The sequence below is a fragment of the Garra rufa genome, chromosome 12 (assembly GCF_049309525.1).
Source record: "Garra rufa chromosome 12, GarRuf1.0, whole genome shotgun sequence".
Classification (NCBI taxonomy): domain Eukaryota; kingdom Metazoa; phylum Chordata; class Actinopteri; order Cypriniformes; family Cyprinidae; genus Garra; species Garra rufa.
In genome coordinates, this window is record NC_133372.1 from 7,744,560 (window position 1) to 7,758,783 (window position 14,224).

Below are 14,224 nucleotides of genomic sequence, written 5' to 3' on the forward strand. Positions count from 1 at the left end.
AGAAAGGATCGACATTCGTGCCTGCATCGTGGTCGAATCCCTAACCACTCCTAGATAAGTAGTTCTCTGAACTGGAGATAGCACACTTTTCTTGGCATTTAGTCGTAACCCCAACTCTTTCATGTGAGCTGGCACAGCATCTCGATGTTGTGCTGTCATGAGCTCGGACTGGGCCAAAATCAGCCAGTCGTCGATATAGTTCAGGATGCGAATGCCCTGGAGCCTCAGCTTCACGAGGGCGGCATCCATGCATTTGGTGAAAGTGCGGGGTGAGAGAGCCAGACCGAAAGGAAGAACCCGATATTGGTAAGCTTCGCCCCCAAAAGCGAACCTCAGGAACTTCCTGTGCTGAGGAAGGATGGAGATATGGAAGTATGCGTCTTTGAGATCTATGGTGACAAACCAGTCCTCGGACTTGATCTGTTGAACAACCTGTTTTATGGTCAACATTTTGAACGCTAGGCGCATAACTGCGCGGTTCAGAACTCTAAGATCTAGAATAGGACGCAACCCCCCATCCTTCTTTGGCACTATGAAGTACCGGCTGTAGAACCCAGATTCTCTTTGAGGAGGAGGGACCACCTCGATGGCCCCCTTCCTCAAGACTGTTTCTACTTCTTGTTGTAATACCGGAGCCTGCTCGTGTCCCACTACAGTGGTAAGAACCCCGCAAAATCGGGGTGGTGGTGTACCGAACTGGATGCTGTAACCTCTTTCTACAGTATGCAGGACCCACTTTGAGACTCCTGGCAGAAGTTTCCACGCTGCTAGGTAATCTTCAAAGGGAATCAGCCTCTGTTTCTAGAGTGGCTGGAGCGATGCCCTGAGGTGGATGACCGGCAGAAGCGAACCACCCCAGCCTTTTGAAGGACACCCTTAGGGGTAGCGAGCTGTGCAGGCCCCCTGATGGAAGAGGGGAACACTGCACAGGAAGCTCGCTGGGAACCGCTGTGCTCTGGGATGGTAGCAGAGACAACAGGTCGGTTCCCTGGGGGCACTGGGGAGAGACGGGTTCCATATGATGAGGAAAGCTCCGCTCTTCCCCAGAGGGGCATGCCCCCAGAAGTCCTGAATTGTCAGGGCTTCTTGGCCGCAGCCTTCTTAGCCTGAAGTACGGCCCGCAGGTCCATCTTCGGCTTTGAAGGTCGCGACCTAGAGTGGCCCCCACGGCCCCCTCTCTGAGGGGGAGCGCGGGATGCAACACTCTGCTTTTGAGTGTCCCTGTATGAGGAGGAGGGTTGCGGATGGGGCTGCTCCCATCCAGCAGCCCCATAAGACCGGCGAGGGAGGTAGCGCTGGAACGCTGCCGCCTGCTTACGAGACTCCTGGAACCTCTCGACGACGCGGGGCGTCCAGCAGAAAGACCCTGTCTCTTTATCTTATTTCTGACAGGGTCAACCATAAATGGCTCTCTACGGCCACCAAGGCTGCCTTAGACTGCCCGATGGCTTTGGCGTTCTCTTTGGTGGCACGCAGAGCCAGGTCAGAGACACAACGAAGTTCGTCAATGTCATCAGCTCTGACCCGGTCTCCCTCATCCAGGTCTTTCAGCAGGTCTGCCTGGTATGCCTGGAGAACTGCCATGGTGTGCAGGCAGGAACCAGCTTGACCTGTTGCTGCATAACCCTTGCCAATCAAAGCCGAGGTGGTTCTTAGGGGCTTTGATGGTAGTGCCGGGACCTTTAAGGACGACGCCGCTGCGGGAGACAGATAGCCAGCTAACGTGTGTTCTACCCGGGGCATCGTCCTATAACCGTGTTCCCCCGTTCCCACCACGTTGCTGTAAAGGGTGGTAGAGGGGGAGAGAACACGGGCCGAGTATGGGTGTTTCCACGATCTCGACACCTCAGTATGGAGATCAGGAAAGAAAGGCAGGCCCCGGCGTGGAGGTGGTGGAGTGGGCTTAAGGAAGCGCTCGTCCAGCTTACTTCTCGCTGGCTCATGAACTTTCTCGACGGGCCAATCTAGGTTTAATTTGGCCACAGCTCGAGTCACCACCTCCACTAACTCCTCATACAGGGGAGACTGCGAGGGATTGTCAACAGTCTCATCGACAACCTCAGCCTCCCCTTCCTCAGAAGAGGAGAGATGAAGTGTCGAGCCTTCTCCCCGGGGGGAAGAAACCGCGGTGCGGGCTTCCGACCCAGATTGAAGGCTGGATCTGGAGACTGAAGCAGGAGAAAGGGACTCGCCCGTCTCCATGCTCGCCTCCAGATCCATCTGCGAGCCCCACGATCACAGCCGCCACTCCGCCTCAGCTGAAGCTGGACCACAACCGCGGGGTGCAGACACGAAGGCTCCCTTCACAAAGAGAGCCTTCCGGGAGCGAAGCGTGCGGATAGACATCCGCTCACATCCGCCCCCTCGAGGGCTGACTCTGCATGCCTCGCACCCAAACATGCAACACAAAGATTGTGTGTGTCCCCACCCGTAATGTAGCGAGGGCAGGGAGGCACACACGCTCTAAACTGCTGCTTATCCCTCTTTGACATTTTTCTCTTTTTTTTTTTTTAGACGTGTCTCTCTCAAAATAAAGTAGTGCAAACTGGCACTGAAAAGCAGAGAGACATGGGACACACACAGAGCGCTGCTGAAAGACAGAAGCTGCCGATCGTTTGTGCCCATGTGCTTTTATAGCTCCCTGGTCTGACGTCATAAATGTAGAAATACATCAATAAATGAATAAATAAATAAATTAATTAATTAATTAATAAACCAAAAAATAAACAATTAAATGCTGACATAAATAAATCTAAATGTATAAATCAATAAATAATTAAATGCTGACATAAATAAATGCAGATATGCATAAACAAATAATTTTGCATAAACAAATAATTTTATCAAAAGTGTCATTTTTTATTGTGCTATTTTTGTTCCATTGGTGTTATACTACATTTATTTCTACATTTATTTATGTATTTCTACATTTATTAATTAATTTATTTATGCATTTATGTATTTATTCATTTATTTATTTATACTTAAGTCATTTCTCATCCTCCATAAAACTTAACATTTACCAGATTTACTAGATGGTAAACGACAATTAACATTAAGATGTGATTGCACTTGACACTTGAATAAGATCCAAGTTGTAAGAACACACATATACAATATATATATATATATATATATATAGAGAGAGAGAGAGAGAGAGAGAGAGAGAGAGAGAGAGAGAGAGAGAGAGAGAGAGAGAGAGAGAGAGAGAGAGAGAGAGAGAGAGAGAGAGAGGCTAAAGTTACCTTGGTAAAAAAAAACATGATGTCGTTTAAATAATAAACACAGACTTTTACCATGGTAACTTCAGCCTAAAAATATGTTAACAAGGCAGATAAGGATAGCTGACCACATTAATCCTCAAATATTATCAGATTTTATCTTTTAAAAACAACACTGACAACTACATACATACACATGTACTAAAGAAACTAAAGTACTAAATAAAAAAGAACAAGCATTTTGTATGATCTTTCTTATTTTTTATAACAATTGACATTCTTCAGATTCTGCTGGTGTATGTAAACTTTTGACAGTATACCGTATAATACATCCAATATATAAAAATATGTTATCTACTTTGGTCACATGGCTTCATATGAGCTTTGCACGTGGCTTTGCAGGGAAGAATTCATTAAAACTGAACTTTGAAATGCAGAAAAATTTGAATAAGCTTGCATTTCCTTACTCTCCTGCATGTGTATGAATAGAAGTCAATGGGAGACTAGTGTGACCACCCCTAAATGCTCCCAGGTTTTATATTTTGTTATGTTTTACAATAACTCTCATATATCATCCAAGTACTTTTTGAGGCCACTATAATGGTTGAAATTCTTTACCTTGGACAGCGCTTTCCAGTTCATGCCAGCGCTGCCGATGTAAATGTGCTTTCTGTCCACTACCCAAAATGAGGAAAGCAGTCTTCCTCTGGTGAGGGCCGTCATGTTGACATAGTGCACTTCTGCATCTGGGAGAGACAGACAGCCATGCAGGCAATGGTTTGGGAACTGTTAAGCGCTCAACCTTGACAAGAGACAAGTCTGTCATTCAACTCCGGCATAAACAATATTGCACATTGGTGATGTTTTGATCTTGTGTGTAGCCTTGATGGACTGGAGTAGCGAAAAGCCCAAAGATTTATGCCAGTTTATGACAGATGGATGCCTGTGTGTGTGATCTTACAGTGTTTGCCTCGAGATAACTGCTTTAGTACTGCATTCAGCACTTCAGCAGACGGAAATCAATGCATCACTTAACATAAGCTAAAGGGATTTAAGTTCACTCACAGCGGTCAGACATGCTCTTCAGCTCGATGGAGTTGGGCTGGTCACTCACAATCTTTAATTTGACACCTCGAGACTTCAGGCTTAACAATCTCTGAAATAAATACTGACCCTAGAAAACAGAAAAAGATCTTAGAATATTAAAGGATAACTATTGCCAAAATGCAACCTGGGCTGTTTTTTTTTTTTTTTTTTACTGTAAACGAGACAAACTTATATCTAAAAGCATAATTACGACAAACGTAAAACGTGAAAAGTGAGTTGTTCAAAAACGTAAAACGTGAAAGTGAGTTGTTCAAAAACTTTCTTTTTAGTAAACTCTGTGTACACCAACAATGTTCTCAATGCTCGAGTTCATGTGTAGAGACCCCGGCGATACTTCGAGCAAAGTTTCATGGTGTGTTGAGCCTTCTTAGTGTTGTAAAAATATAGATTTTGATGCGCTCAAATTTATGCCCCTAGTACTCCCATTCACCGGCCATTGAAAACAAAACAAAATCACGGTCAATCTCAAATACTCGTTTTCGGCTCGTTTGTCGTAATTATGCTTTTAGATATAAGTTTGTCTCGTTTACAGTAAAAAAAAACACAGCCCAAGTTGCATTTTGGCAATAGTTATCCTTTAATACCATATGCAGAATATGCCAATTTTAAATGTATAATAAGTAGAATGTCAATATATGCAGATATAACAGATATATAACAGATATTGGCCAAAAGTAGAGATATTTAACTGAGATGGGAGGAAAAATATATTTCAGTGCTTTTGCATTGAGTTCAGTTTTGTGAGACACTGCAAAAGTGAAATATATTGGCTGAAATATATTTCCCCTCCTATTTCATGTGACATCTTTGTGTCCTTTCGCAAAAGTTTAGTGTTCTGTCAAGAAACCTTGCGGTCTCTTATAAAACATCCGTATTCTCTCAAAAGGTGAATGCAAAGTTTATCAGGCATTGCATAATTTTGTGAGAGAATGTACAAAATAATTTTCCCCTCTTATTTCATTTTTTAGCATTACCATGTTTTTAGGGGCTATGTAAATGTACACTTAATCATTAAAACCAATAATAATTTGATAAAACTGTTATGAAATCTTTAGCAACATCTTAAAATGAATAAATAATTTTTTTATACTGTACAGTAGCATTTAAAATGATTTTGATAACACTTAATTACTTAATTACTTCAATTGGTAACACCTAAAAATAAGTTTTTTCAAATTTATTACATTTTATTAACTTAATTTTCCTAGGTCAATCACACTTTTTTTTATCAAGTCAATTCAACTGCATTAGTAACTTAATTCAACTTAAATTGAATTTTTCATTGAATCTGGATGTACTAATTTTCCGTAATCATATTATTCAATTATCTGCAAATAAAAACAATTAAACTAAATTTTAAGTTTAATTTGATGTAATTTTTTTTCCTGAAAATGCAATAAGCTCAAATTGCATTAGTAAATATTTGTTAACTTTCATTAATTTGCAAAACAAAGTTTTCAATGTAAATTCATTCTCTTAAACTTAAAACAATCCATTCTACTGTTAACTTACAGCCTTTTTGCAAAGTACTTTGTATTTGCACTGCACCAAAAAAAACAAAACTGAGCCACCAATATATTAATAAAAAAAAAAAAAAACATATCATGAGATGTTCAGAACCGCTTAGTAGTTATGCAATGAACTGAGGCAGAAAAAGTTATACACTACCAGTCAAAAGATTTTGAACAGTGAGATTTTTAAAGTCTCTTCTGCTCACCAAGCCTGCATTTATTTTATCCTTAAGAAGTCATTCTAATATGCTGATTTGCTGCTCAAAAACATTGTTGTTTATTAGTACGTATAAAGCACATATTAATGTCTTCTACGTGATCCCTTAATTCTACCCCATACCTTAACTACCATACTGTTACAGAAACATCTTCTGATGCATGACCTTGGACACATCATCAGTGTTGTTTCCCGGACTCATGGGGTGTTTCGGGTCTTGCAACAGACACCCTCCTCCAGGCGACCCGACCGAGGCTGATCAGACCCCGGCCTGTGTCCAAGTGGCATGCTACCGCCCCCACCGTTCTCCCCTCTTCAACCAGAGCCATCTGGATGCTTTCTCCGCTGCCTCCACGTTGTTACTTATGGCTCTTCTTCGGTTGGCGCCTGTTATGCCCAGTGTACCATAGGCCTTGTTCAGGGAGTGGCTGGCAAATCCCCGACTGCCCACTTCCACTGGCATACACCTGGTCCTCCACCCATTTGTCCGACACTGCTCCACCAGCTTCTGATATTTTTCCCTCTTTCTCTCCTGAGCTTCCTCCATCCTCTCCTCCCAGGGCACTGTTAGCTCTAGCAAGATTAATTGTCTTGTGGCCTCAGAGACCAAGATGATGTCAGGTCTCAGTGTGGATCGGGTGATGTGTTGTGGAATCTTCAGTTGCCTCTCTAGGTCAACTGACATCACCCAGTCTCGGGCCGTGGAGAGCAACCCAGCAGAGCAGCTCTTTGATGTTTCCTCTGGCCTTTGTCCTTCCTTGATGAAATGAATTGCCTTGGCTGTGGCTTGGCGGTATCAGCTGTCCTTGATCCCCTTGCTGATTGCCTCAGCAATTGATTTAAGGACCTGATCGTGTCTCCACCGATACCGGCCCTCGCCTAGTGCCCTGGAGCAGCTGGAGATGTGTTCTAGTGTCCCTGGCTTGGAACACAGCTGGCATGCAGGCGTCTCTACTCTGCCCCATGTGTACAGGTTAGATGGGCTGGGAAGAATGTTGTAGACCCCTTGCATCAAGAACCCGATTCTCTGGGGGTTCCATGTCCAGATGTGCTTCCAGGTGACATTCCGCTCCATCGCCTGCTCCCACTTCATCCAGGCACCTTGCTGCCGCATGGCCACTGCTCTGCTGGTTCTTTCCTCCTCAACTGAAGCATGCACCTCCTCCTGCACCAGCCTCTGCCTCTCCCTCCCGCTGGCCAAGTCGTACCGGGTTGCTGTTAGGCTCCCAAGTCCGGCTCTGCCTTGCGCTACTGTCCCAAGGATGGCCTTGTGCTTCAGCCGAGTTTCAGCTTGTTGGACTGCCTCTGCTGCCCTCCACTTCCTCCCTGTCCTGACGACAATCCCTGCCCCGAACACTTTCTCATCTCTGGATCCAGAATACTGCAGATGTTCCCGTGCCCGTGCCACAATGAACTCCCCCCTGACTGATCCAAAAGGAAGTCTGAGCTTGTTGGTGTTCCCATACAGAGCAATGTTGCTTAAGCTATTAATTATTACTAACTATTAATACGCATCAAATTAGGAGATTATTGAGGCAAAAGTCGTAGATATATCAGTTAGAATCACAAAGATGCAGCATAAAGTAAAAAATAAAATAAGAAGCACTTTAAAAGGTTAGTTCAGGCAAAATGACAATTCTGTCAATAATTACTCACCCCCAAACCCATAAGACCTTCATCTTCATTTTCATTTTAAGACATTTTTGATGAAATGAGAATACTTTTTGTGCATAAAGAAAACAAAAATAATGACTTTATTCAACAATTCTTCTATTCTTGTAGCTTCATAAAATTACGATTGAACCACTGGACTATTTTAACGATGTCCTTACTACCTTTCTGGGCCTTGAAGTTGGAAGGACCCTTGCTGTCTATGGAGGGTCAGAAAGCTCATCAAAAATATCTTAATTTGTGTTCTGAAGATGAACTTCAAGGTCTTACGGGTTTGAAATGACATAAGGGTGAGTAATAAAAGACAGAATTTTCATTTTTGGTTGAACTAACCCTTTAAGTGTCAATAATGCATATTTGCCAATTGTAATAAGGTAAACATAGGCTAACTAACCTGATAGGAAGAATAAAGCCGTGACCCCTGATCGGTAGAGGTCAGAGCCCAGTATGGTGACACTATCTCGACTGAAAGTTTTGCTTGGTCCAAAAGGTGGTTGAGACCCATGATAAGTGGGAGATGGGTTGAACTATTGGGGTTGAATGACAAGTCTCCTGGTACATTCTCCACAAGGACAATGCTAAAAGCACAGGGATATAAGTCAAAAGGTGTTAGTTTATAGAATATGTTCATAGATTTATGCACAGCATATATATTGAACCTATTAACTTTCTCAATGCACAATGTATGATTCATTGTTGCATATTAATAAAATTTTAACCAAAGCATGTTATAGACTTCTCTTTAAGACCCTAGACCTATATGGAACAAAAAAGGTAAATCTGGCAACTCTTGTTAATAAACAGTACAGCAAATTAATGTGGAATTGGGCTGTTATTCCAAAATGAGAGTCCTTATGACTCATGCAATTTAATTCAAGTCCTATGTGAGGAGCACATCGAAATTTTAATTGATTAATGACTGAATTAATCATCTTACCTTGTTACCTTGTTACTAATTGCTTTTAGTCAGATCTTTTCTTTCTTTCAATCAGTCAGTTCAGTTCACAAAAACAGTCTGAATGATTTGTTCATGAGTTCATCTCTGACAGAATGAATAAGTGGTTAACAGCTCACTGGAGGGAACGTATTTTCGACTAAATTTCAGTCTGTTCCTCACAAAAAGCTACTGTATTGTATGGCTTCAGGAAGACAGCACTGATAATTTATGAGACCACAGTGCAATTTTTGGGAGTATAAAAGCTCCAGTCCCATTTATTGTAATTACATTGAAAAAAAAATGTAGCATTAGCCTGCGTTATTCAGAATTTTCTTTTTGTTCTACAAAACATAGAAGTCAATGTGACCCTGGACCCCAAAACCAGTCATAAGTAGCATGGCTATATTTGTAGCAATAGCCAAAAATACATTGTATGGGTTAAAATTATTGATTTTTCTTGTATGCCTAAATTCATTAGGATATTAAGGAAAGATCATGCTCCATAAATACATTTTGTAAATTTCCTACCATAAAAATATCAAAACTTAATTCTTGATTAGTAATATGCATTGCCAAGAACTTAAAGGCGATTTTCTCATTTTTTTTTCCATTCCAGATTCTCAAATAGTTGTATCTCTGCCATATAATGTCCTATCCTAACAAACAATATCAATGGAAATCTGGATGATTTATAAATCTTAATTAAAAAAAAAAAAAGTACCTTTTGTTGTCCAGGGTCACATATTGTATACAGTCGTGGCCAAAAGCTTTGAGAATGACACAAATATTAGTTTTCACAAAGTTTGCTGCTAAACTGCTTTTAGATCTTTGTTTCAGTTGTTTCTGTGATGTACTGAAATATAATTACAAGCACTTCATATGTTTCAAAGGGTTTTATCGACAATTACATGACATTTATGCAAAGAGTCAGTATTTGCAGTGTTGGCCCTTCTTTTTAGGACCTCTGCAATTGGACTGGGCATGCTCTCAATCAACTTCTGGGCCAAATCCTGACTGACAGCAACCCATTCTTTCATAATCACTTCTTGGAGTTTGTCAGAATTAGTGGGTTTTTGTTTGTCAACCCGCCTCTTGAGGATTGACCACAAGTTCTCAATGGGATTAAGATCTGGGGAGTTTCCAGGCCATGGATCCAAAATTTCAACGTTTTGGTCCCCGAGCCATTTAGTTATCACTTTTGCCTTATGGCACGGTGCTCCATCGTGCTGGAAAATGCATTGTTCTTCACCAAACTGTTGTTGGATTGTTGGAAGAAGTTGCTGTTGGAGGATGTTTTGGTACCATTCTTTATTCATGGTTATGTTTTTGGGCAAAATTGTGAGTGAGCCCACTCCCTTGGATGAGAAGCAACCCCACACATGAATGGTCTCAGGATGCTTTACTGATGCGCTCACACCTGCCTGCTGCCATTCCTGAGCAAGCTCTGCACCGGTGGCACTCCGATCCCGCAGCTGAATCCTCTTTAGGAGACGATCCTGGCGCTTGCTGGACTTTCTTGGACGCCCTGAAGCCTTCTTAACAAGAATTGAACCTCTTTCCTTGAAGTTCTTGATGATCCTATAAATTGTTGATTTAGGTGCAATCTTAGTAGCCACAATATCTTTGCCTGTGAAGCCATTTTTATGCAACGCAATGATGGCTGCACGTGTTTCTTTGCAGGTCACCATGGTTAACAATGGAAGAACAATGATTTCAAGCATCACCCTCCTTTTAACATCTCAAGTCTGCCATTCTAACCCAATCAGCCTGACATAATGATCTCCAGCCTTGTGCTCGTCAACATTCTCACCTGAGTTAACAAGAAGATTACTGAAGGTCTACTGCAGGTCTTTTAATGACAGCAATGAAATGCAGTGGAAAGTTTTTTTAGGGATTAAGTTAATTTTCATGGCAAAGAAGGACAATGCAATTCATTTGATCACGCTTCATAACATTCTAGAATATATGCAAATTGCTATTATAAAAACTTAAGCAGCAACTTTACCAATTTCCAATATTTAGGTAATCCTCAAAACTTTTGGCCACGACTGTACAGTTAAGCCCAAAATGATTCATACCCCAGGCAAATTCTGACTTAAAGTTATTTTTATTCAAAAAGATTTTTGGAGACATAAAAGCATGTCAGCAATTATAGGAAGCATTTGATTGCAGTAATAGCCAATAAAGGCTTTTCTATTGATTTTTGGGAGGGGTATGAATAATTTTGGACATGCCACTTTTTGTTCAAATGTAAATCAAAGCTGAGAAATAATTTTTTTTCTACAATGATGCCTTTTGTACATCATCTTATTATCTTTTGGGAGAAGCCTGTGTCATTTCCGGTCAAAAAAAAAAAAAAAAAAACCTTGCTGGTTGAATAAAAGTAACTTTTATTCAGATTTTATTTTTTTAGTCAGAATGTGCCAGGGGTATAAATAATTTCGGGCTTCACTGTAGGTTTGGAATAACATGTAGTTATTTTTGTAAGGTCTAAAACTATTCCCAATCAAGAAGATACACTGCCAAGGTGCAATTAACAAAGCTGTTGGCTGAAAGTACAAAACACAGAGCTGAATGTGCAGTGCTCCCCAGTGTACTTTTTGGGTCTTTATATACCATACACACTGTGGCAAATAACATCATCAGGGTATGATCTGTGAGAACTGCTTCTTACCGGCAATTTTTGCTGCAGTTCTCCTCAGTGACACCATCCTCATCCTCTCCCCAGACGTCCACCGCAGAGAAAATTAGAGCCACCAGGACAGCAAAGCAGCAAACCAGTGCAAACACAGCAATACATTTCTGCTGGGACTGCATGAGACATACAAAGAAAGGTCTGCCAATTACATATTTCACACACCAGGTTTTAGATAACTGTCTTGACCTATTTGTTTAAATTATTAATATAGGGTTTCTGACTTCGGTGACAGTTTAAATATGCAGGGTCAAGATTTATTGTATTCAAAATTGTACTTCTCTGCTCTGGAATCTTTTCCTAGCCATAATTTCATTTTACGACTGAGAGAATGATAGAGCGTCGAACTTCCACTTGAATTCTATTATACAGAAGGATGGCTTTTCTTTTTAAAAGAGCTTTCCATATATGCTTGGTGGATTTTTCTAAGGTATTAAGGTAGATAAATCTGTTGTTGGTGAGTGTTCTCACTATGCAGCATTCTCTCCAATCCACTGCTGTAAACAAGCATCAGCATGAAACCCAGGAAAGTGTCTATAAATATTAATGTGGTCAATGGATAAAACGTGGTGTGTGCTGTAGGGCAGTAGTTCTCAGATGGTGGGTCGCTGATAGGGTCGTAGACAAGAGAGAAAGACAATGCTAAATATGAATAATAAATCATATAATTGTGTAAAGGAAGGACTGTAAAACATACAGGTTTATCAACAATATACACTACCGTTCAAAAATGTGCGGTCAGTCAGTATGATTAGAAATTAAATTTGGGATGGTTCAGAAAAGACATTTTCTATTCATCAAAGAATTTGAAATGTGTCATTGTTTCCACAAAAATATTAAGCAGCACAACTGTTGATGATAATAAAAAACATCAGCATATTAGAATGACTTCTGAAAAATCATGTGACGCTGAAGACTGGAGTAATGATGCTGAAAATTCAGCTTTGGACCACAGGAATAAATTACATTTTAAAATATATTCAAATAGAAAGCAGTGGTTTTAAATTGCAATAATATTTCACAATATTACCATATTTTTGATTACATAAATTAAGTCCATGGTGATCATGAGACGACTGAACAGAAGTGCATAGGAGAAAACATTTCTTTGTTTTTGTTGGCATTAGAGGCCTCAGCCTAAGAAATAATAATCAAATCTATGCAACTGAAAAGAAAATATTACCCAGACTACATGAATACAGAACCATCCACTTTTTTTTCAGTAAGAGCGGGTGCAGCCATTTGTAAATTTTATGGTTCAGGCTTCCTGTCAGTCATCCGCATCCAGCTATTTTTAGCTGTACAAAACAGCTAGTTTTGCTTCTTGATATTGCAAATTGGTGTGTCTTACCATGTTATTTTAAAAGTATTATCTTAATTATGAACACACTGGTTAGTAGTGCAAAAAGTTTTACCATTTACTGCATGTTGTTATTCTTTTCGTTATTTTCCTATAGTGGATAACAAACCAGAATTCTCATCCATAGGCTTACTTCCACATTGAAGAAAAGGGTGAATAAAAGCAGGTTGTTGTTCAGTTTATGGAAATTTTAAAGGACATTTAAGAACACTTTTGTTTACTTTTGTACAATAAAAAATTATTGTGTTTTGTCATCATTTGATGTCCAAACGTGTGAACCAGGCCTGTAATCAAATCTTGATTACAAGAACTTTTGATTCTCCCTCCAAAAAAGAAAGTGCACACAACACAAGCGGCTTGATTTTTGCTTAGCGCTGCACTTCCTGAACATATCTCCCTTGAGAGAGATTGTCTCCCATCCCATCTGCTGGCCTCCATCAGAGCCACAGCTTTACAGCTGTCTGCCGAGTGACATATACATCGTATATCATTTTCCTCTGAAGGAGACATGCAAAGTGAAGTTTAATTAAAGAGAAGGGAGTACACCAAGCGAGCAGATTAATGCAAGGCATTAACCTTCTTACAGTTAAAATGGATTTGGTCAATTAGCGTCCCATTTATTACCCTTTCACACTCATGTACTGTACAGTTCAGTCATAAATGACTTAATGTTTGGATTTTTGCTTTATGTTACATTTGACATTCAAGATGTTATAGAAGGTGCTTTATTTATGTTTGAAGCTTGGTTTAGTTTAAAGTTTGGTTCAGATTTAACACTGAAGTATCTATGCTTATTTAATCCATTACAAGTTTGACAAAATGTAACTTTGAAATTAAATCAATCAGGAGTCCGTTAGTCTTTGAGTAAATTCTTATACTGCAGTAATGAAACGATAAATCAGATTTCTTCCACTGTAATAAAAATTAAACCTGTGTCTTGCCAGAGGCAAATGAAAGATTAAAGTTGTCTGTAAACAGAGACTTTCTCCGCCAGAAGGGAAATATGTCACATTAATGCTGTGTTTGCACTGAGCTGTACGTGCTGACGGCTTTGATTGACAGGACGATGTGCTGCTCCTTCCAACCTTATCTGCTACTTTTCAGAGTTCAGTCTTGCAGACTTAAGCGTTCTAACATACAATCAAAAAGGCCTGACATGCAGCTTAGTCAGACGACTGTAAACCATGCTGTATTTCAGAAACAACGTGTGAGAAAAAAAATTATTTTGACAAACTATCCTCTCAGACTTAATCTTATTTAACAAAACAAAATAAAGCAACCAGAGAATCTGACCAAATTTAACAACACACATAACATTTTCATATGTATTTTTTTTAAATAAAAGAAATTGCATGGACAACATACACATCTGCAGACACCACTGTCTTTAAAAAAAAAAAAAAAACTTGTCAGTAATTGGTTAATTCTCACTAATAAATGTTTGGGTCATATTCAACATTGTATAGTGTATTATAATATATAGTATATTAATTCATGTAATATTT

The 14,224-nt window shown here is 40.1% G+C and overlaps 1 protein-coding gene across 1 annotated transcript in view; it reads right to left on the reverse strand.

Annotated features, from left to right (window-relative positions):
* pld5 (phospholipase D family member 5) overlaps positions 1-14,224 on the reverse strand; it is a 30,806-nt gene that overhangs the window by 10,727 nt on the left and 5,855 nt on the right. The window contains exons 2-5 of the mRNA XM_073852302.1: positions 11,339-11,475; positions 8,122-8,305; positions 4,287-4,395; positions 3,840-3,967 (exon numbers count right to left, since the gene is read on the reverse strand). Of these exons, the coding sequence (XP_073708403.1) occupies positions 3,840-3,967; positions 4,287-4,395; positions 8,122-8,305; positions 11,339-11,475 (558 nt within the window). The remainder of the gene's footprint in view (positions 1-3,839; positions 3,968-4,286; positions 4,396-8,121; positions 8,306-11,338; positions 11,476-14,224) is intronic.